This window comes from Simochromis diagramma, unplaced genomic scaffold, assembly GCF_900408965.1.
Source record: "Simochromis diagramma unplaced genomic scaffold, fSimDia1.1 OVJJ01000486.1, whole genome shotgun sequence".
In the NCBI taxonomy this organism is placed as follows: Eukaryota; Metazoa; Chordata; class Actinopteri; order Cichliformes; family Cichlidae; genus Simochromis; species Simochromis diagramma.
The window spans coordinates 3,162,068-3,185,498 of record NW_024387047.1 but is presented as its reverse complement, the minus strand read 5'-3'; the positions used below and the strand labels follow the sequence as shown (position 1 = coordinate 3,185,498).

General features: G+C 38.8%; 1 protein-coding gene across 6 annotated transcripts in view; it reads left to right on the top strand.

The window, feature by feature from the left end:
* Window positions 1–18,216, top strand: part of LOC120741729 (cilia- and flagella-associated protein 46) — a 67,579-nt gene extending 49,363 nt beyond the window's left edge. For 5 of the 6 annotated variants that reach the window (XM_040044760.1, XM_040044758.1, XM_040044759.1 and 2 more), the window contains 13 exons: window positions 102–268; window positions 492–592; window positions 913–983; window positions 1,618–1,785; window positions 6,012–6,091; window positions 6,475–6,535; window positions 6,659–6,691; window positions 6,828–6,924; window positions 7,071–7,183; window positions 12,036–12,117; window positions 12,291–12,427; window positions 12,607–12,711; window positions 12,943–18,216. In XM_040044760.1, the coding sequence (XP_039900694.1) occupies window positions 102–268; window positions 492–592; window positions 913–983; window positions 1,618–1,785; window positions 6,012–6,091; window positions 6,475–6,535; window positions 6,659–6,691; window positions 6,828–6,924; window positions 7,071–7,183; window positions 12,036–12,117; window positions 12,291–12,427; window positions 12,607–12,711; window positions 12,943–13,064 (1,337 nt within the window). In that variant the 3' untranslated portion in view covers window positions 13,065–18,216. The remainder of the gene's footprint in view (window positions 1–101; window positions 269–491; window positions 593–912; window positions 984–1,617; window positions 1,786–6,011; window positions 6,092–6,474; window positions 6,536–6,658; window positions 6,692–6,827; window positions 6,925–7,070; window positions 7,184–12,035; window positions 12,118–12,290; window positions 12,428–12,606; window positions 12,712–12,942) is intronic. The other variant, XM_040044761.1, reaches the window with a different exon arrangement.
* Window positions 18,217–23,431: the final 5,215 nt, after the last annotated feature.

Below are 23,431 nucleotides of genomic sequence, written 5' to 3'. Positions count from 1 at the left end.
TGAGGGTGTGGGAGATGCTCACAGGGACCAATTACAAAGCCAGTAAGTACTCAGCGTCTGTGAGTATGCATGTCTGATTGTGTGTCATTCTGTGGTTCCAGGTAGCTTGACGTGCTCTGGGATGGCCAAGGTTTCAGTCTGCCCGCAGGCTCTACTGGCACTGAGGGAACAGACTCGGGCTTTTTGCCAGGAGACAAGACATGCCCTCCTCAATAAAGACTCTTTGCGCAGCGTTGAGGACAGGCTGGAGGCCTCTGAGGAGTATCAGGTTTTTCTCCATGTCTGTCCTGTTAAAGCCACGACTTGCCTTTCACTCTATTACTCGACGAATGCACTCACTACGCTGCACTTAATATTACGTCATGTCTATTTCTTACTTACTGGGAAAACTTTTATTCCCAAGCAACATCTAACTGAAAGAAATGTACGTGTGAAACTGATCAGTGGTCTAAAACCCCTCACCCTGCTTTCTCTCTTGTTTCTCTATACAGAAACTATCAGGAGAGTTAGCATGCCGTTTCAGAGAACTTGTAAAAGACATGGAAGAATATTTAAATCCACTCCTCAAACAGTTTGACTTCTCTTGCTTAAGGTGAATATGTCAGACACTTTAATTCCTAACAACTACATATCCCTACATGTTTTTTTTAACCCAGGGAAGGAGACTTTAACACTTTTTTAATGCTCAGAAATCTGAACTCAATTATAAAAGGAGCTATTGAATGGAGTGTTTGAATGATGTACAATTCAAGTGTATGTGAATCTTTTGTATTGTTTATGCCATGGTTTATGTACACAGGGTTTTAGTTATGAAACAAATGTCTGACCAATTCTGATAATATGAATGGTTTATACTTTAAATGCCTCTACATAAGTGTAGTTTTGCTGATCCTCACCTGGTCTTATCTTCAGGCCAGATGCTGCATCTCTGCCAACCCCTGAAATGGCCAAAACCAAAGAGAAAGAAGAGAAAGAGAGCTCAGGTAAAGGAGCAGTAAGCTGTTGAACATACGCTTGCCTGTGTCTCTGACAGCCTAAGGTTCATATGGTTATTTTTGCATCGAATAAGGATTTTAAAAAGCATTAAATTGTCATAAATCCAGATTGAATGGGTTGTAATTACCTTTAGTCATGTCATAGGAAGAATATTCAGAGCATGACACCAATTTTACCTCCTCTGCACATTTAGAGTATGCAAAGTGACTGAAGCCTATGCCTTTTTTAAAAGCATAAAGATCCATATTGTTTAAGGCTATTAATGTGGCCAGGTTGCAGTACACTCATGGGAATCCTGATGATTAGGAAAGAAAGAGGAATGTAGCCTTGCTAGCCAGCCTGCAAACTGTGCTGTTTGTTGAAGGCATGATTCCTCTGTATCATATGAACCATTATTCCAAAATTTGGTGGGATTTTTCTACTGCACATTGTTGGAATTATCAAGCCATCTACAGTTTTCTTTTTAAATACTTTTAGTTCTGCACATATGGTTAAAAACTGTACAGGTTGATGCCTTATAATGTCTGTACAGTTGGGAGTATATTGCTCTATGACATTTACACTGTCACAAAATATGTGATGCATGTGAAACTTGTACTTTTATGTATATGATATATACAGTTAAAATGCCAACTGAACCAGGGGAGTATGTGGTGGTATTGGCAGACAAGAGGTTGCTGGAGCTGCCTCTGGAATCCATGTCTATCCTGAAAGAAGATAGCCTGAGTTCTGTGACTCGGGACTTTTCCCTTCAGCTTTTTTACAGTCGCCTAAAGAGAGAAGAAAAAGGTAATACATTCACACATGTATATACTCTAAAATATTTGTAAGCACGAACTAAATCTCCTACCCTTTCCAAGGGACCTGCAACTTTAAGACCAGTAGCCATGTGAAAATTGATTGTATTTATATGCAGCCCATTAAAGAATTTATATCTGACATTTATAGACTACAGCTACATATTTGCAATACTCCAGCCATTCAATGTGACTGTGAGGCATTGCTAAACCATGGGCCTTAATTTAAATTAATGGACTATTAAAAAGGTCCTAAGTTTGACTTTGTTATAGTCGAGGACACAAACACCCCACACACACTCAAACACACTCACGCACTCACACATTCATATATATTTGAAGCGGAGGTCTATAAATGAAGGAAGCCCTTTCTGGGTTGCCTAAACCCACCCATACATAGGTGTACGATCGGACCTTTGCCTCACATCACATAATTCCTCGTTATCTGAGTGAAAAATAGCTTACATTTGCAGAGGTATCTTGACATCAGGATGTAGACTGCAAGCAGCCATCCATAGAAATCTGTTCAGGAGAGAAAGGTCATTTCACATCTTGCTGTCATGCAGAATTTCATGAAGACGTCTGTGAAGTGAACGCCACAGCCTTTTTTTTTTTCTTTTTTTAAATAGATGTCCATTAACTGTGTCTCCTGCTTGTAATCAGCAGACACAGTCAATGGTCCACAATGGTCCGCAAAAAGGCACCACGTCAAGTTTTTCGTAAACTGTTGCACACTTACTGTCTTGACTTGCTCAGCGTGTCAGAAGATGAACTGATTGCAGGGTTTAGAGGCAGAAAAAAGAAAGAACCTTAACCGAAACTGACACACTGTCGTTTTTTTCTCTTTCGCCCTTCGAAATTGTATCCACATTTATTAAGGATAGGTTTTTGTTTCAGATAAATCAACCAACATGGCTGCAAAGCTATAAGGCAAATAAATGAAGCCTAGGACAGTATTCACATTGTGTTTTTATTTTTGATACAGTAAAAACAGAAACAAATGAGCATCATTTTAATCAACTTTATTACACATATCGTGCCCGGTCCAGTTGTTTCCTTTCTCTTTTTTGGGGGGTTGATGGTGTTTCAGTGCTTGGGGGATTAAGCACTTTACTATTTTGGAAAGGAATAGGTGAATAGAAAGGAGGTAAAAAGAGCACTGAATGGGATCCTGCAGACATCTGTACCTTTTTAAAGGTTGAATCATTTGCTTCGCTTGAGTCACTGTTCAAAGGTTACTGTTAAACTACTATTTATGTATGTGTGTGTCTGTGTATCCCTTGAGACTTGTATGCCACAGATGGGAAAATATTACAACAAGCTTTTCTTAATACATCTTTTGATGTCTGGATCAAACACACGGGTGACGATCAGACCACAGAAAAAATTAGTGTTTGCTTTTTTTCCCCCAGACCATGATTACCATAATTTTGACATCTACAGTTTACCATTGTGTCAAGAAGATGTAGCGCCTGAAACCACTTTTGAAAGGGCTATTTGTTATTCTGTGCACTGCTTTGCATGAAGTACACACAGGACAAATTAGCACAAACTATAAAAAGATTTCCCTCAGGGGGGTAAACACATGCTTTTGCACGCATGTCTGTTCTTACTGCTTCTTCAGATTTTACTGTGTGTTACTGAGCGATCAGGTTGTGTGATTTTAACTGTACAGTTAGATTTTACATTTAATTTTCACTTAGGAAAAAAACCATGGTGCTAAGCAGTTTTGTATATTAGAATTATTCTTTATTGCCAGAAAGATTTATAATTAACTATGGGAGTCACAGCAAACTGCGGTGGGTGGTCTAGATTAAGGTAGAACATACTGATACCATGTAGTCAGTGATGCTGTGTGATCTTTAAAAACATCCTGATATGAAAGGTATGCAGTCAAAATATTAACATAACATTTGAAACAAAGTAAAGGCATTTTTATTTAATCATACTGAAGTAATTATAAGATGAGGTGCAGTTGTGTTAAGGCAATGGTCTCCTATGTGCAGGTACTTGGTGATGTTAGGAAGGAAGGACTTCCTTCTAACAGGACAAGACCTGGGGCAGAACCAGGGTCAGGGAGAGACAGCTACTACTACTATTGTGGGGTTGATAAAGTGCTACTACATCTACTTTCAATCCTTGGGAGGGTGAGAATAAAGAAATGGGAGAAAAGAGGAGAAGCAACAACAAACAACAAGGCCAAGAAACGATGAACCATAGAAAGAGAAAAGAAAATGTAATGACATGCAATAGATTGTAAATACAAAAGTGAAAAGAGTGAGTGCTTAAAAATTCTCCAGTGCATAATGACCAACACGCCAGAGACCACAACAGTATAACTAAGGTTCAGGATCATGTTATTCATTCCTAACTACAGTGGTCCCTCACTATATCACGGTTCACTTTTCACAGCCTCGCTATTTTGCGGATATTTTTGGGGGGGTGCAGTTTTGCATGTTTTTTTTGTTTGGTTTTTTTTACATTGTGGTTTGCATCCTGATCAGCTGTAGACCATTTTCAATCAATCTCGTGTCGTGTCTCCTGTACAGTACAGAATGCGTTCAGCTTGTCAAATCTACATAGATCTTCGCTAGCAGAAGACAACAAGCATAACAGTGTCAATGTCAAAGGATTAGAAGGTGAAACCAAACAGTCAGATTAGTCAAACTTTACCCAACTCATTCTTCTTGCTTCCTCTACGTCTGTACCATTGATTCTCTGGCAGCTGCTCTATTCCCATGTTCTGGACCTGAAAACAGGGTTTGATCTTTGGTTTCGTTCTATAATACTGGACTTATTTTTCTACGAAGGTTTGAACTTTGAGAGTGTTTAAACAAGAGAGAAACGTGTGAAAATGTTGATGCCTGTCTGAGAAAAGTGTATAAAGTGTGTAAGTCAGGGGTTTTACAGCCTTAAAACATCTATATTAATTGTAAAAAATAAAGTTGGCTACTTCGTGGATTTCACCTATCGCGGGTTATTTTTGGAATGTAACACCCACAATAAACGAGGGACCACTGTACAAGGTTTATCAAAAAGAAAAGTTTGAAGCAAACTTTTAAATGGCAGATCCTGTCCATGTTCCACATGAGGGGGAACCAATACTGTCCACTTTTGGAAACTCAATGGACCATAAATGACACAAGAGCTTATCGGAATGATTATTATGAGCTATTAAGAGGTCTTTAAGAGACGACAGAGCCTGATTATTCAGGACATTGTATGTAAAAAGAAGAATTCTACATTCAGGATTGGAGACAAGCTGATATGGGAGAAATATGTGTCTCTGTTAGTCTCTCTTAATACTCTTATTTTGGCTTTTCGGTTCAGCTGATGGCTCTTCATGGAGCCTTAGCCTGATAATAAAGGATTGTAAGGACTATAATGCATAAACTAGTTTTGGATATTTCTACATTTGGCAATAATGAATAGATTAAATAAATAAGTTTTAGTAAATGATGTTCGGGTTAAAGGGCGTAACCTGATGAGGATGCACGTTTATAATAACGGTTAAAGAAAATGAAAAGTAACTTTGTGTTTTTCTGGGATGTGCGTTATGCAAAGATCTGATTTTAATGACATGTTTGAGTACATGCTATAATAGGACGTTTGTTATGAAGGCGGTTGGGTTATTAAAATGTGTATATCAGAATGGATGTTCATAGGTAGTTTTAACTACTCTCATTTTAAGAGATGTTTTATTTTTTTATTCTCTTTGTTATTTTACTCAAAATTGTTTTTTCCTAAAAGATAAAATGGAAGTTTGGGATATGCCAAATTAGTTGACTTGTTGCATTCAGTATCTTTGCAACATTTGAACAGATTTCACTTTGGAATAGTGTTGGACTGGTCAGCCAACACATGGAGCCTTCTTCTACAGCCTGCTAATGGCCTGACACTAAAAATGGAACAACAGAATAATAAAAATAAACTTAATGTTTTCTACCTTATTTATAACGTATAAAGCATCAGTTTTGAGTAATGCACTGAAAACGATAACACATGCTAATAGCAAGTGTTTTCCTTTGCAAAGGTGTTGCAGCCAGGAGGAAACCTTTGGTTCTTCTGTCACCAATAAGTGCCAATGACTTTGCTGTCTCTGAGAAAGTTGGGGTTTTTTTTTAAAAAAAAATAAAAAAATTATTTACCAGTCCAAAAGCTGTGTAATCTGCCCTGCAGACAAGTGTATGTATTAATTCTGCTTCCTGTTTGTGGCAGTTGAAAGTGACAACAAAAAGGAGACCAAAGGTGGCAAGGGAACTAAAACGAGGGGAGATCAAAGCCAAGCCATCAAAGCGGTGAGTTCAGTAAATTAATCTGGGCCTGCCAGATACAGAAAGCAATATTCCCTTTACCTCCTGTCAGCACTGGCAATTATTTAAGTTGCTCCCCGCGTCTCTTTTAAGTGTGGTTTTCAATCAATTACATAATGTTTTCATAAAGATCCTAGTTCAAGCTTCTGGGTATTTATCCCCTGTTGTGCATCACTTCTGTTTTTTCATCAAACCCTCTTTTCTGCTTCTGTTTTCTCAGTCGTGATATACATTATTTGGCACATATAAGTGTGTACAAAAGAATATTTGCATGTTTGCACATTTATGTGATATGTCATTTATTTATTTCCACTTTGTATACATTTTTAGCTGCTTTGAGCTGTAAAAACTAAAATTTGTTTACCCAGGTACCTGCCAGTCATGTGCTGCCTTCTAACACCTTTCCAGTCGACATGCGTAACTTCAAATGTATCTTTTGTTTTCAGAATTACTTTTGTTAAACAGAAATATGTAATTTCACATATAAGATTGGGTATTTAATTCAGTTCATTTAATTCAGGTCTGTTATACTTCTTAACATGCCTTTTAAAGATCTCGTTGACCCTTACAATGATGGCCACTTTGGTAAGTAATTTGTTAATATTAGCGGAAGAGAATGGATGGATGGATGGATGGATATATTCAAAGACATGCAACTGGTCATTGTAGGTTCGTTAAAGTGTTTTAAGATGTCTAGAATAATATACACTATATCACACAGAAGGGACCAGTTTGAGCATGAAGATGAAGGAGATTTTGGAAACCCAGCATGTAACTCATCTGTGGGAGGGCTTCATGGGCAGCAAACAGACACCCAGGTGAGTCTTAGAGTGCAGCAAATCAAAGTTATACACCATTTTTTCCCTCTTGGCTCTTTGAGCACAGCAACAGCCAACTGTATCTGTTACATTCAACACACGACCAGTCACTTCTGCTTTGCTAACATGTCTTCATATTTGTTAAGCCTGTCAGAAATGGAGCAAATGTTGTGCAGATGCAGTGGCTTTATTTACCTGGGGGTGGAACACTTCATGGAAAACATACCACCTGACAAACTAGCATCCCTCCATTTGTCTGGTACGTTTACACTCATTTTCCCGTCTGTGATTGTAGTATTTGTAAAGGAATGTAAAGACAATGCATTTACTGCTTCCATCTCATAATTTAATAACTCACAGTACATTCATCACTTTGTTATGGCTACTACTGCATGTGAGCATTAAAAAAATACGAAGACTGTAATGAGTGGAATGACACAGAACCAGCCAATGTCATTGTCACACTGACATGAACTTCATAAGGTTGTTCTTAGTACAGACAAAGCAAAGAAAAATGGTATTTTAATTATATACATGAAATGATAACCTAAAGAATTTGTGACATGGTTGGCATACTTGGAAGATGTTTGATAAGGTAATACTGTGTTAATAAGGCACCAATGACGGGTTTGGGAAACGAGAAGGAACAGAGGAGTGAAGTTGACAACACATGACAAGCTAATCTTCAAAATAAAGCAAGAATTAAGCTAAAGAGGAACAAAGAATGACCCATTAAAAAACAATCTTTGGTTGGGTTTTCATGTCACACACAGACACACACAATCACAAGGTAAAGAAGTTCCAGCCACACTGTTGTGTGTGTCTGGAGCAATAATAAAAGCAAATAGAAATTTGTGAAGCAGTTCCTTCAGCTTTTTGGCAGAGGTCAGTCCAAAGCAAATACTATCCACACAAGAATTATACCTCAGATTCTCCCAATTTTAGTTAAGACATAAAATGTTAAAGTTTATGACAGTAAAATTAGAAAAAGGTTAAGTAAGTGTGGCTTGTTTGGAAGGGTTGCCAAGAGAAACTCTTTCAATTTCATTTAAACAAACCCCAAAACTTTGGGAGCAATGCTCTTTGGACAGTTAATTTTAAAGTGGAGAGGTTTGTCCATAATGCATAGCATGATGTTATGTGAAAAGTAGTGGGGATGATTTGGGCTTGTTATGTAGCCACTGTGCAGTCAACAGCAGAGGCCCTGCCAGTCCAATTCCAATCTTTTGCGGTTGGGAACTGGGACATGGAATGTCACCTCTCTGGTGGGGAAGGAAACCTGAGCTCCTTCCCCACCAGAAAGTGTGAGAGGTTGGATGGATGGATGGACGTAATTGGGCTCACCTCACTGGTTCCAAAGCTTGGGCTCTGGAACCAGTCTACTGGAAAGGGCCTGAACTCTGTTCCAGTCTGGAGTTGCCATCACGGAAGGCGATAGTCTGGGATGGGTGTCCTTGTATTCACTCGGCCTGGACCTATATATTTGGGCTTTTACTGGTGGACGAGATCCACCAAGATTAAGTATCTTTGTGTCTTGTTCAAGAACGATGGGAGAGGAGAGATTGACAGCTAAATTGGGATGCATCCCCAGTCTGTTATAATAAAAAGAGAGCTGACTATAAAAGCGAAGCTGTCAGTTTACCAGTCAGTCTACATCCACACCCTCACCTATGGTCATGAGCTGTGGCTAGTGACCAAAAGAATGAGATCACAGATACAAGTGGCAGAAATTAGCTTTCTCAGAAGAAGGGAGGCCTCTCCCTTACAGATAGAGTGAAAAGTTCAGTCATTCTAAACAGGCTGAGTCTAGAGCCTATTTAGAATTGCTCCACATCAAAAGGAGCCACTTGAGGTTGGTTGGGGCGAAGTTGGACTTTGGTAGATCAAAGCCTAACTTTTAAAACTTTAAAAAATAACAACCCACATAGGCACATGGAAGAGGAAGAGATTCGAGAGCAATAAGAGAATACCAACAACAAAGACACGGCAGAAAACAACAGTCATTTGTTCTCTTATATGTATCAGTTCATGAAATCACACAAAGTTTTGAGTTTCCTGACGTGTTTTAGGTGCTAGACTGGGGTGAAAACAACAGGCAAAATACTGGAATGAATGAACAAACGAATGAATGAATGATTAAAATTTGAAGCAGCTTTGTAGATTATGTAAACAGTGAATGGAGCAGTGGGCTTAATCTCCTTAACTCTGTCAATGTTTCATTCCCTGAGTGAGTATAAATATAAATATCCTTGCACTGCAGTGAGAAATCAATGAGGTTTTACTAGCTAATACTTGGAATAACATTTCCTCAACTTCACTGAGTGCCTGTAATAAATAAAGTAATATCAAAAACATAATGAGGATTAATGATTTTGACTTTAATACTGGGTCATGCTCACTGGGAAGGCTGCTGTTAATTGACTGTATGGAAATAATGTTTTGTAAAAATAAATTTAACAAGGGTCATTTACACTTTCTTCTTCAGGAGTTGAAACTGTAGAAGAAGGGTAGTCTAATCCCAGGAACTTTTGCCTGTCGTAATCTGTTTACTGTGAGGAGACATTCTGAGTTATTATAGAAGGTTTCTTCACTCCTCCCTTTCAGCAGTTTTTAAATAAATGATAACTGGCACTAAAAATGCTTTTTACACTTTCAAAAGATATTTTTTAAAAAACAACTGTGCTTCACCTTCACGTCCCCTTTCATCTCCTTCACCAGCAAGCAAAGGTAATCTGAGATGTGATTGGCAGTGTGCCTCATATGTCCTGCCCCAGGCCGGACATATGTGGCACCCACTAGACCGACATTAGTGCTGCTAACTATAGTGTGAATGACACAGTGGTCTGAATTGCAGCTGTTACTTCACAACACAGTCGATTGTTACTGCTTAACTGGCCAACATGATGTGATTAGGTTTTGTTCAATTTATGTTTTTCGGGGAAAGTGGTGTCATTGAGGACATGTAGCACCATCTGCTGCTTGTATGTTTTTATCCCTCAGTTGTAAAAGGCTGACGGGGTATTCTCATCACTCTATCGGGCGGTGTGTGTGTGGTCATTCCGTTACAGTTACCATTTAAAAAGATGGTATTCAGAATACAGTTACTTTGTTAAAATAAATGGATTACACAGCGGTCTTTTCCTGTTTTGTATGTTAGGCTGTCCCCTCTCTATTTTTGGTCATTCCACGCTGGTGGAAACCCAAACAAAACGCATTAAGAGGCTCTAATTTCTGGGTCTCAATCTCGTGGCCCATTTCACCTCTACTTGCGCATAATGATGTGACGAAATATTTTTTAAAATTGTTGTTCAAAAAATTATTTAATATGAGGGCAATAGGCAGAGTGTTACAGGCATAGCCCTAAGGAATGTAGCCTCATGGGCAGTGTAGCCCAGTTGTAAGTAAGCTATTAAGACTCGACTGTACACTGTGTTCATGTTTTCCTCCGAAACAATAAGTTCTGTTGGAGCAGCCTTTCAACGCCTCTCTCTGTCTCTCGCTAGCAAAGTTGACCCAGACAACAAAGTAAAGCTAGTTTTCAGCTACGAGCCCGACACGAACCCGACAGTATTAGCCAGAGGTCCCTTTACTACGGTTCGGAGCAGCAGACCTTTTTTATATACACGCAGGATAGTTTTCTATACGAGATCGCTGCAAACAGTGCTGCCTTACCTAATGTCCACCCTACTGTTACTCATTTTATATTAAGATTTAAAAATCTAGTTGGTATTGCTATGTCGAATAAACTTCAGTAATAGTAACAAATCACACAGCAATAGTACATTCATGTAGTTGTAAACAGCATGATAATATATTAAGTAATCCAAAGTATTCAGAATACGTTACTCTCATTGAGTAACGTAACGGAATACGTTACAAAATACATTTTGGGGCATGTATTCTGTAATCTGTAGTGGAATACATTTTAAAAGTAACCTTCCCAACACTGGCTGAGGGGTATCACTGGCAATCACGGAGCTATGCTGTTGTAGTATTTACTATCTACTGTAAATAAGCAAGGTCTTCTCTATAAAAGGCATTCTCTAGAAATCCCAGTGTGCTGTTCCAGTAGCTTTACATAAAACTGAGCATCAAGAGGGGCCCTCGCGGAGGTGCCGTGTGCATGTGGATGCTGACATTTGAACTGTATGCTGATTAAAACCAGATACAGGCTGATACAGTGGTGACTGTATCCGTGGTTTTCAGAAAGAATTGTCAATTTTGAATGTCCAACTTAAATGAGCCAAGCCTTGAGAAGCTGCCATAAAATCTATGAGGGTGTACCCTTTGTATGAGGGTCGCTTCTGCTCTCACCACCTTTGGTTTTCCATTTTTACCTATGAAAAGGTCAGGGAGGTGTGCTCATATGGCAAAATATAATTTACTCCACACTGAAACAACATGTCCTGGACTGCAGTCATCCTGACAAAACAGTACTTCATACAAAATAAGACTCTTTAAAGAACAAAAATACTTTAATGTTGCTTTGACAACAACCTCAGAGTTGAATGCATTTACTGCCATACTAAAAATGAAACAGCTACAAAGCCAAAGGGTTTGGAAACCAACATTACTGTCTCTGTCAGCTGGAGTAAATGTAGCAGACAAAAGCACCAGTTTTTCACAGCCACAGGTCGAGTGCCTGTGTGCTTCTACGTAAATGGAGTGTCCAACGAGCATGTGCAGGAGAATCCTGCTAAAAGCCTCTTTGGCTCTTAAACTAACCTTCTGTCATAACTTTTCCATATTTCATCTCATGTTTCTGTTTTTGTAAATCAGATTGAGAGTTGGTCAGATGTGGGGCCGAGGCTAAAATGTCATGTTTTAGTTAATTAACACGCACTGTCCCTCTGTTATTCACAGCAGCTTTAATCAGTTATCTCTCAAATACATCATACACCCCTCAACTTTATTTCAAAAATGTAAACATTTTAAGCACAACCTTGGTCATTCATTGTGCTTAACAGCGTAATTAAAATAAAAGTAAAAAAGATGCCATGCATTTAGCATATATCTTATCCTTTGTTTAGCAAGAGACTTTTCTTAAAATTACCCAAAGTATTGAATGTTCTGTTGCCAACTAATGATGGCAATAATGTTTTTTTCCTTAGAGTGCCACATGGCTCTGCTCTTTGACCAGGTTCACAACAAGGCCAGTGTTCTCCGTCAGTCCAAACTTGGCAGGCAAAGGAGGTATCAAAGAAGTTAGAATGAATGAAATACTAACTAAATTTTCCATTTCTGTTTTGCCTTCCTAAAGCATTTTCCAAGTTTTTGTTTTCTTGGCAGTATTTTTGACTGTTTGCTTGGTAAAGGTTTGTAGACAACATTTACTCCCTTTGTGTCTTTACTTTGCTTCTCTCCAGTGCAGGAACGTTTGCCCTGCAGAATCCCGTGGAGACTGCTCTGCTGCTCAGTTTGAGTGGTGCTGGCTGTATAGTCCTGAATCAGTGGCACAGCAGCTTTCAACAGAACACACATAATGTGACCGATATTTTAGACAGTAGGTTCTGGGCGTGTATTTAAAACGTTACATTACTGCAAGCTGAGATTGTAAATTAGTATGTGTAAATATTTACTTTGCACCTGTGGGTATTATTAGACGTTACATTAGCACTGTGTGTGTGTGTGTGTGTGTGTGTGTGTGTGTGTGTGTGTGTGTGTGTGTGCCACCACTTGCAGATATACTAAGGATTCAACAAACCTCTGGCCAGGCCGTACATGCCCTCAGAAAAGGGGACAGTTCAGAGATACCACAAGGTATTCACAAGGTCAAAGGATCAAATGGTACTATAAATATATATATATATATATGTAGCTTCACTTTTGCATTCTATTTATTATTAATGCATTCAATTTGCATGCTTATGTTTCTCTTTGAGTACAAAAAACCACTGTCTATAAATTCTGTTTGATCTATATTAAGCAGAATTGTTACATAACTAAATATAGAACTGGTAACACTGCACAAAAGGAGCAAAATTCAATAAAACTTACAGCTAACTGCTTTCTCTGTAGATCAAGAGCTCCTCGCTGTCTCACAAGACAGAAAGGAAGGTGATGATCAGCATGAAATGGCTCTCCCACCATCTGCCTTCAACTGCGTTCTTTATGGCCTTCCCAACTTGATTGTCATGTGATAATCTGGATATCCTTAACTGAAGCTTCTTTATTTAAGAAAAAGATTGTTGATCCGTCACTTACTTAGACATTTTTGGTCTCAGTAGTGATTTTACTACTCATGGTAGTGCCCAACTCTATAAAATAAAAATGTTACTTCACAGCAAACAAAAAATAAAAGCTTTTAGAGCTTGGGGAGTTGATACCTTCCAGTGATTTATCCTCTTTATGATTGATGTCTGTACCTGTGGGACCACGGAAATAAAATAAATTTAGAAGTTTGAAAGAATGATCCGCTGTTTCTAGCAGAGGTACCCGAAGTGTGCAGGTGGGTGTTACAGGTTTTACTGTGCTACATTTAGCTTTAGTTTATTTTTTGCAGCAGTTGCAAACTACCAAAGTATCATTAATGCCTTTGCCTCGTCTTTGCAATGGCATACAGAACCTGCATATTAATGTGAGATTGGGTGGTGTAGTGGCTAATATTGTTACGTCATAACAAGAAAAGGTCCTGGATCAAATGTACCGGCTGTTCACTCCAGGTGCTGTGGCTGCCTCTCACGGTCCAAAGGCGTGAATATTAGCTTAATTGGTCATTTTAAATTGTGAATGATTGTCTTTCACTATGTGATGGCCCTGCAGTAGACTGGTGAACTGTCCAGGGTATAGTCTGCCTTTCTCCCTGTGAAAGCTGGGATAAGCTCCAGCACCCCTGCAACCCTAAACTGGATGAGTGATTAAGAAAATAAATGGGTAGATGAATTTGAGAACGGAGCCTGAAAACAGTGGCTGATAGTGTGGCTTAGTCTTGACTGTAGTTAAGTAGCTTCACTACAGTTCTGTTATTGCTTTTTCTCAGAATCTCACCTATACAGTATAACCAGTCGATGCTGATTTAGTCTCTTCTACACGGCATCTACCAGAGTTCTTTTGTTTTCCCATGTCAGGCTGTCAGTTTATTTGATTCTTACAGAAGCATACAGTGAAGCTTAAAATAACTGTAAATGCATACACTCATTTTAGTTTAAAGAGTGTCTTTACCAGACATTCCAGTACTCTACATTTTAGTTTAATAAATGTCCTAAATTTAAGCCTTGAGAAAAAACATATTCTCACTGTAAGAACAGTATACTCAGAGGTTTAAATGTGACTCTATTTTATTGTAACTGACTGAGATTGAGCTCAGCCAAAGCTAAAATTAGCAAAGAGAAAAGAAGTTTTAGCTTTCTCCTCACATGCAGATAAAAAACACCTAACCTGCACATGTACCAAGGTTACAAAATCATCTTTTCAGCATTTCTAAAGCTTATTAATTAAGACACCTTATTTTGCTACTCCGTTGCCGAAGTTTTCGTACAAAAGAGAATTTCTACCAAGAAATAGTCGTTTATAACGCCATATGTGTCTGTTTTTTGTATGAATTCAATAGAGAAGAGAATTTAATCAGTCAAGTTAGCCTTGTGCGGATGATACACAAGTGGATTATTTTGCGGCAGAGCTAGTCTAGCTGGTTTTCTGTGCACTAAGTCCTTTCCCACTAAGTCTTTTTTCACCTGTTTAGCAGGAGTGAGGCTGTTGGAGGCGCGGTGCCACAGCGGTCATGTCAGTGGGGGGATACGGGGTTTTCTCTGTGAATTTCATGTTCCCGTGAAAGATTATAGTAACGCTTTACTGCCTATCTCTGCTTGTCACTAGCAGTACTCATTTAACATTTTCAGACGATTAAATATCTAGGCCGGGACACAGCTTTTGGGTCTGACTTCAGTAGAAATATATCTGTTTTCTTGGTATTTCTGTGACTGAATTATTTCTTCTTACCTTGTACACATAACTGTCTCCCCCTCTCTGTTGTTTATTGATCATGAGCAATGATCAACTGTGCAAAAAACCACAGCTTTCTTTCATAGACACTGAATAAGAGAAGTGTGAAGGGCCCAAGTGTTATCTCACTGCCTTATCAGATGACAAATTTATGTAGATGTGGCCAGTCTCTGACACTTTGCCCTTAGCAGCATTCAGACTGATTTAGCTGATTTGTGTCAAGCCCAAATGTTGCTTCATGATGTCCTCAATCAGATTACAAGATTAGAGCATTTCTTCTGTGAAGACACAGCGGGATTGTAGTGCTGTGTGAGTTGTGATAAACACAATACTGTTAGAACAAAATGCTGATTTTTACACAACGTTTAAGAAGTTATTGTTTCAGATCATGTGTTGCCAAAGTCTAGACAGCGTGTTATTTTGCTGATGACATTCAGAGTAATTTGCCAGGATTAGACTTTTCTTCTTCCTCACATTCTGATAAATAACTACTGCTTACTGTCTGTCACTGCTGCCTTTTTCTTTCGTTTTCACCCCTCAGGGCAGAAAAACAGATGTCTCCCTCAGTGCACATGTGCATATACACACGGACACTAACATGTCAATCTCTAAGAGCTTTAAGAAGACAGCTTTACACTCATTTCTAACCCAGTTAAGCATTATGAATATACACACACACCAGCCAGAAAATGCTCTTCCTAAGTCTGTCGTTTGACCTTTATTTGCTGTATATATGTAACTAGGTCAGACAGAGGTCTTCACTGGGCAATGGATTTGTAACACAATAGAGGGAGGCGAGATACAAGGATGGGAAGACAGCATGCTGCTGTAAGTACTGCTGCATTACTAATTGTAATGGGAGCAGTATGTCTGCTGCCCTGTGAGTCTCTGCTGGGGTGAAAACTGGCTGGATCAGGGTTGATGAAGGGGAAGAAGTTTGGTTTTCCTGAGTATGTAAGAGGAGGCGGCAGATTCACAGTTACTTGTGTTGTAATGTGTTCTGTTTGGCGTTTTGTTTTGTCCTACCATGTAATGTGTATTGGATGACCTTATATTGTAAATTTATGTCTTTCAAAAAAACGTCCTGTCAAAACTGGACTAGACTGCAGTCAGGTTGAAGGCCCATAATCAGATAAAGCTGGAATTGTAACGAAGCTTTTGTAATTTACAGACGTGTTTGTGTTTAACAAATTAGTCATTATCAGTTGTCGACTGTAGATTGAACAGCAAGAACACCAATTTAAACCTTGATCTGAAGTGAAGGGTTCTGAATATTTTATGAAATATGTCCTGTTAAATAAGGCCCTTAAATGGCCTTCACCTCTCCATAGAGAAACCAAACTCAGTCAAACAGTAGTTGCATTTCTTGATTTGGCAAAAGCAATTACATCAAAGAAAAACATGTAATTATTTAGATAAACTGCTGCATTTACCTATTTACGGGTAGCATTCAAACCTATAAAGTAGCTCCAAAATAGAGTCAATTCACTTATATGTGTTTATGCTGAAGTTTGAATTACAGCTGTATTTAAATGTGTAAATAGCCTTTCTGACATTAATGAATGCATTTTAGTCTTTAATTAATGTTTCAGGCAGGAGGGAGAGTATTAGATTTTACAGCACTTGGTTTTGGAGAAGCTATCACACAATATCAATATTTACCCAAGACATGATATTATGCTTAATGATTTTAAATATAATTTATTGAAAATGGAAATTAGTACATCCTGGAGCTGCTGGGATTGTTATATAACTGTGTATAACCATTATATCCATTAAACACTGTCCTCACTGCTGTTATATTAAAATAAACCTCATATCTGCCATCTATAATAATAACTGTCAATGTATTTCTAAATTAACATTTAGAACACAACATGCTTATGAAATAATTTTTATATTTTTATCAACTCGTGGCGCAACACTTAGCCCATCAACAATGTCAAATCTGTATCTGTTTATGATAGGCACTGTAATGCTTTTAGTTAAATGCCAACATTATAATGTTTACCATATGCATCTTGCTTTAGCATATTTATTATGTGCAACTTAGCATAAAATAGACCGAACAGCTTCGATGAGCAGGGATAACACAAGCTTTGCAGGTTAATTAGAGAATAACATAAACCAGCAGGTGAGGGTTGATGAAGGCTGCTGTAAATGCATAAGAATGATCCCCTAAGGACTATCATTGTGTGTTTCCAGCCTTACATCAAACAAAAGGATGACTGCCATCCCTACAGCAATAGTAGTAGTAGTAGTAGTAGTAGTAATGGTGCTGCTGAAAAACTGTATATATACTTGCTATTTAATTTCTTCAGAACTTTTCTAAAAATAAGTGAGAGCAAGAAGTGAACTGCTGCCTCCCAGGTTCTTGCTACACGATATGTGAGGAAGGTGCACAGATGTGGAGGAATGAGGTGCACATGTTTGTTTAACCGTGGGCTAATAGTTGAAAGATGTTCTGTGTCTGGCAGTTGGTACAAGGTCATGGACAGAGAGTAAAACCGCATCCACTTATCAACAAGTAAGCTTGAACTGCCGATGGTTGCGGTCCTTCCTGCATCATTTATCTGTTTCTTTTCATCTTTTTTGGCGCTTCAGTCAGACTGCATCTGTAGATTAGTTATTTTGAGTTACAGTACATCTCACAATTTTGAGCTGACTGAGACTCAGAAATACTGTAGCACTTTATCTTGCATCCACTTCAGAAATCCAACATTTTTCCCTGTCACATTTGTAATGCCGACCAGTTTGTCCCACTCTTGAATTGTCCCATGTGCAAAGATGAGTAACTGGGCTGGGTCACGGACATCACAGCTCAGTTATCTTGTGACACTCCACCTGGAGAGTGAAACTTTGTCAACTGCATTCATTTTTTCAGGGTATGTTAGCGCGCCAAATACTCTTTAAAATCCACATCAGAGAATCAGATGTTGGTCACTGCTCTGTATCAGTCAAGTTCTTCTCTTCCGCGCATTTATCTATGTGTTTAGTCTGGTAATAGCGATTCAAATTGAACACAGAAATCTGCTCTCCACAAATAAATGCAGCTTTAACTGTGACTTCAGTAAATAAACACTTATGTAGAACTCCATATGCTGATCAAAACTCACATTTGCCATCAATTTGTCTTTTTTTCTTAGTGTGAGCTGACATCTTTCGAGGTTAGCAGACTCACATCTCTTGTAAACACCAATACCAACACATCTAAAGAGAGGCTGTATTCGCTTGTGGACGCATAGATGTTTAAAAAAAAAAAAAAAAAAAAAAAACAAAGCAAAAGACGCAGTCACCTTCGAAATAAAGACAAAATTGTATTGCGATTCGACACAGAACTGCAAAAAAAACCAGTGAGACATTCTCTGGGAAGTTTTTCCAAAAGTGCTTGGTGGCTGAAATGAGGCAAATTGCATGATGTAAATTAATTCTAGTTTGAATCTGGATTTCATTAATGGCCTCTGGCATAGCCAAAGCATGGATGTGGACAGAGGCATACAGTGCCCAGGTCTAGAATAAAATGAGTGATAACCATAAAAGTCTAACACAGTTTTATGGACTAAAATCTCAAAACTAACTTCAGAAAGCTGACTCACTGGTAGTTTGGGGGTTTAATCCAAATAGTCCAACATTAGTGCTATAGCTACATAGTTATAGTTTTCCACATAACAAAACAGCTTCAGTGGCCCTGCCTCAGAAACCTGTGGAGTTGAGCCCTAAGGTTTCTTGCCTGCTGACTCAAAGTAAGCCTTAGAGAATTTAATATTGTGGACAGTTCCTCTCTATGATCCTTGGAACACATAAGTAAAAGTTTTTGTTTGATCTTGGCTTTGAAGTTTTCAGGCGCTCTTTATCTAAATTCCATCCAGAACAAGAGACTGCAGATTTGTTGCCATTTCAACAGGGAGGCAAAACGCACCCGGTAATCCAGCATCATGTTATTACCAATAATCCCCCACTACATTTGGTCTCCATAGAAATAATCATATTATCCTGTCTAAAAAAAATGTGATTAGATGTTGTAATCATATCAAGGAAGCCAGGATTGAAGCTTGCTCACTGAGCACTCGTGTTCTCTGTGAGTCCACCAGTTTAATGTTGAGATGCGGTGCACAGTAGGTCGAGTTTCAGATGTGGCTGAATAAGCTCTTCTTCTTTATGTGTGAGATTACATTTCAAGGACATTGCTGTGCTACGGATTCAATAACAGCTTGGCATCTGAAGAGGGGGTGAGTAGAAGGTTACGTGACGAGCCTCATATCACGCCTCAGAAAGTGCAGATCCACGGGGACTTGATGAAATGTAAGTAAGATGGAAAGAGAAAGCCAAATTTAAGTAGAAAATGATAATAGTATAGATAATTTACCTGTTATGCATACTGTAGAGATTATGTGTTATAATTGTAATTGATTTCATTATAAGGTGTCAAGTAAGGCTGTAATTAAAAGCTCATGTTTCCAGTAACTAAAATAATAAAGTAGAATATGATGACAGTATTTAAATAATTCAGATTTGCAGATGGAGAGAAAAAGGGAGCACGCCCTGGCAGCAGTGACAGTTTTCTATTCTGTGACATTTTCTCAGATTATCTTCACCTTGAATGAGTAGAACTGCTGAGGCAGTATTCCATATTCCATATTGCATGATAAGCATGGAAATGGCACATCTTTACTCAACACAAAACTAAATGCAAGAGTCGGGTGTGAAATGCAAAAGAAAAGCACACTGCAATTTAAGCTGTTTCCCACATTCCTTTATAAAAATTTTTTGTTTGTTTGCTTAAAAATGTATATCCTCACTTTAAATTTGATGCCAGCAAGACAAGCAGGATGTCAGGGACATAACATGTATGACATGCTGCAGTGTAACATCTCATTTGGTCTTTTTACCTCAATTGGGGTCAAAAGTTCAGTTCTTTTTTATTCTTATTCCTATTTTTATTCTTTTATTTATTTATTTGTATATATATATATATATATATATTAGGGGTGCAACGATACACAAAATTCACGGTTCGGTTCGGTTCGATACTTTGGTGTCACGGTTCGATATTTTTTCGATACAAAAAAAATGTTCATGCCTTTTTAATTTGTCATTTATTAAAATTATAAACATATATTTTAACTCAAAAGTACAGTTTTTAAATTTAACCCTAACCCTTGTGCGTGTTTTTTATTTTGACAGCGAATGCGCACCTGCGGACCACTTATGTGCAGCCCTGGTTATTTAGCTCGTCATATTGCAGCCACAGAAATTCTTTTGTCCATGAAACCATAAAGCTGCACTTTCTTTTTGCCTTATAGTCTGATTTGTCATAACTTCTCCGTTTTGTGGTAAGCTTTTCTTTGGCTGTCACTTCTTCACCCTGACCTGTCTTATTTGGCTCAGCAGAACTAAAATATATATGCTGCTGCTTTTACACACGCACTCACATAAGCTCAGCGATTCTCTGCGCGATCAACCTCTCACATGTTTAAGCTTGCTGCGGGAGATTTCACTTGTCATGTTTGCATAGTAAGCTAACGATTAATAAGACGATGTCAGAGGAATTGGTGCACAAATTATCATCACTCACAGATCAGTGCTGTCGCTCTCTATACACAGTTCACACGATTGCAAAGTGAAAGCAAAAAAACAAGCGCAAATTCAAACGCGATTGGAATATGTCACATATTGACAGTGGCTCACCGATGCCAATGACATAATTACCCAGCTACATTTCTGAAAGAATGCAAAAGCATTGCCATATATTTTTCCTTCCTACAATAGCCCAACGGGCAGGGCAGAGATAGATTTTGGTAAACCGACTGAAAAAAATCGCTAGCCCCAGGACGTCGGGCTAGCGATATTGCGAGCCCTGTATCTGATTGAGGAATCACTCATCTTTGGAAAAGAGAGTTTATTACAGAGAAATGGCTCTTTCCAAAATAAAAGCTATACTATCCGCTTCTTCTGGGCTATATTCTCAGCAGCATATTAAACATATAAGGAGAATCATGTGCTAACGGCTGTCTAAATGACTCGGCTAAAGTTAGTAGCATGCTTGCTTGTTTTTTTTCTGCTTCCACTTGTCTTTGCACTAGGATGATGTCGGCGTAAATGTGCAGTCATATTCGTTGTGTTCCCACTAGTGCTTTCAGGTTAATCTCGTTGAAATGACCTTAAAGCCACAACACGACAAATCTCCGTTAACGAGCTACCGCCGATCGCCCCGTGCATGGGGCTAGACGACCAACACGTTAACGAGCTAACTGCGCTAACACACTAGTTCCCACCCATGTAATTGAGCATTGCGTGGCACATCCAACATACTGTTTTACTTTAGTCCATGACTTGCTTACCTTCAGGGTCATACGTCACATGAAAACCAAAATAATTCCAAACGCCAGATCTGAATGAGGGTGGGGGAGGTCCATGTTACAAGGAGAGCTTAACTTCTGTCTCGCTAGCTTGCCCTGCGCTCTTCCTTCTGACGATGCCGTCTGTGTTGAGCGCTCAGTGAATCTGCGTTCGACTACTCCGCCTAGGCTGCACTGTCGAGCCTAGGCGGAGTAGTCGAACGCAGATTCACTGAGCGCTCAACACAGACAGCATCGTCAGAAGGAAAGTTGATAAAATAAATTACAAATTTTGTATTGTTCGATACATATGCGTACCGAACCGAAAGCACTGTATCGAACGGTTCAATATCGATACGAATATCGTTGCACCCCTAATATATATATATATATATATATATATATATATATATATATATATATATATATATATACATATATATATCAAGGTGCTTCATGAAATATGTTTACTCTTTATCCTGCTGTAACACATGTGGGACCAGTGAAGTACCTACCTATTTACTTACTGAATTACTTTCACTTTCTTACTCACATTTTACTGATTTTCAACACCAAACAACAGTTGCCTCAAGGTGCTTTATATTGTAAGGCGAAGGCCATACAAAAAGAAAAAGAAAACCCCAACAATTATATGGCCGCCTATGAACGAGCACTTTGGCGACAGTGGGAAAGAAAAACTCCCTTTTAACTGGAAGAACCCTCCAGCAGAACTAGGCTCAGGGAGGGGCCATCTTCCGCAACCAGCTGGGGTGAAGAGAGGAAGACAGGACAAAAGACAAAAGCAGAGATTAATATTAAGTACTGATTCAATGCAGAGAGGTGTGTAAACAAATAGTGAGTGACAAAGGTGAGTGAAGAAGAAACACTCAGTGCATCATGGGAATCCTCCAGCAGCCTAAACCTTTTGCAGCGTAACTAAGGGAGGATTCAGGGTCACCTGATCCAGCCCTAACTATATGCTTTAGCAAACAATGCTGGCTTTTGAGGTAGGATACTGAAAAGCCTGATGTACGGTGTAAATTTTAGGACATCGACAGGTCTCAAGAAAAAAATTTTCAGGTATCAGACAAAAAATTGTCAGGTCTCAGTTCTCAAGAAAAAAGTTGTCAGGTATCAGACAAAAAAAATGTCAGGTCTCAGGTCTCAAGAAAAAAGTTGTCAGGTATCAGACAAAAAATTGTCAGGTCTCAGTTCTCAAGAAAAAAGTTGTCAGGTATCAGACAAAAAACTGTCAGGTCTCAGTTCTCAAGAAAAAAGTTGTCAGGTATCAGACAAAAAATTGTCAGGTCTCAGTTCTCAAGAAAAAAGTTGTCAGGTATCAGACAAAAAAAATGTCAGGTCTCAGTTCTCAAGAAAAAAGTTGTCAGGTATCAGACAAAAAATTGTCAGGTCTCAGTTCTCAAGAAAAAAGTTGGCGGGTATCAGACAAAAAATTGTCAGGTCTCAGTTCTCAAGAAAAAACATTGGACATTGGAATGCCCAGTGCAGTAGCAAATCGCTCGTGCTTCACTGCACAAGCTGGACCCACAGAGTCTGCTAAGGTTTGTCACTGCCATATTACATATGATATTTATATAAACCCATTTAGAGTGAGGTCCATGTAAATTTACCATTCACTATTTGTTTATCTTCTGACAGCGTTAGATTACAAGTGTGCTCCAAAGCTTCCTTTGCCTGTTAGACGTGGGAATGCTGCAGACCATCAGGGAGTGTACGGTCCATCAAGCCCACAGAATAGAGCCGGACTGGAATTTGTCAGTTCATGAACTGATGGCATTCATTTCAATCCTGTTTGTAAGAGCAATCATGTGTCCTGTTGGTGCCATTGTGGATTGCTGGTCAGAAAGATTTCTGGTGCCAGTAATCAAAGAGACAATGCCCTGAGATAGATTCATTTCAATTATGCAACACCTTCGATTTGATGACAAGGATACGCGGGCAGAACGGGTGAAAACAGATAAATTTGCGGTGATCTCCGACATCTGGACACGCTTCAACAAGAACTGTGCTAAGAGTTTCACTCCAGGAGAACACATGACCATAGATGAACAGCTGTTCCCTACCAAGGTTCGTTGTCCATTCACACAGTATATCGCAACCAAGCCAGACAAATTTGGGATCAAGTTCTGGATGGCCATGGACTTGGACACCAAATATGTCTGCAGTGCATCTCCTTACTTGGGAAAAGACCCCAGTCGTCAGAAGGG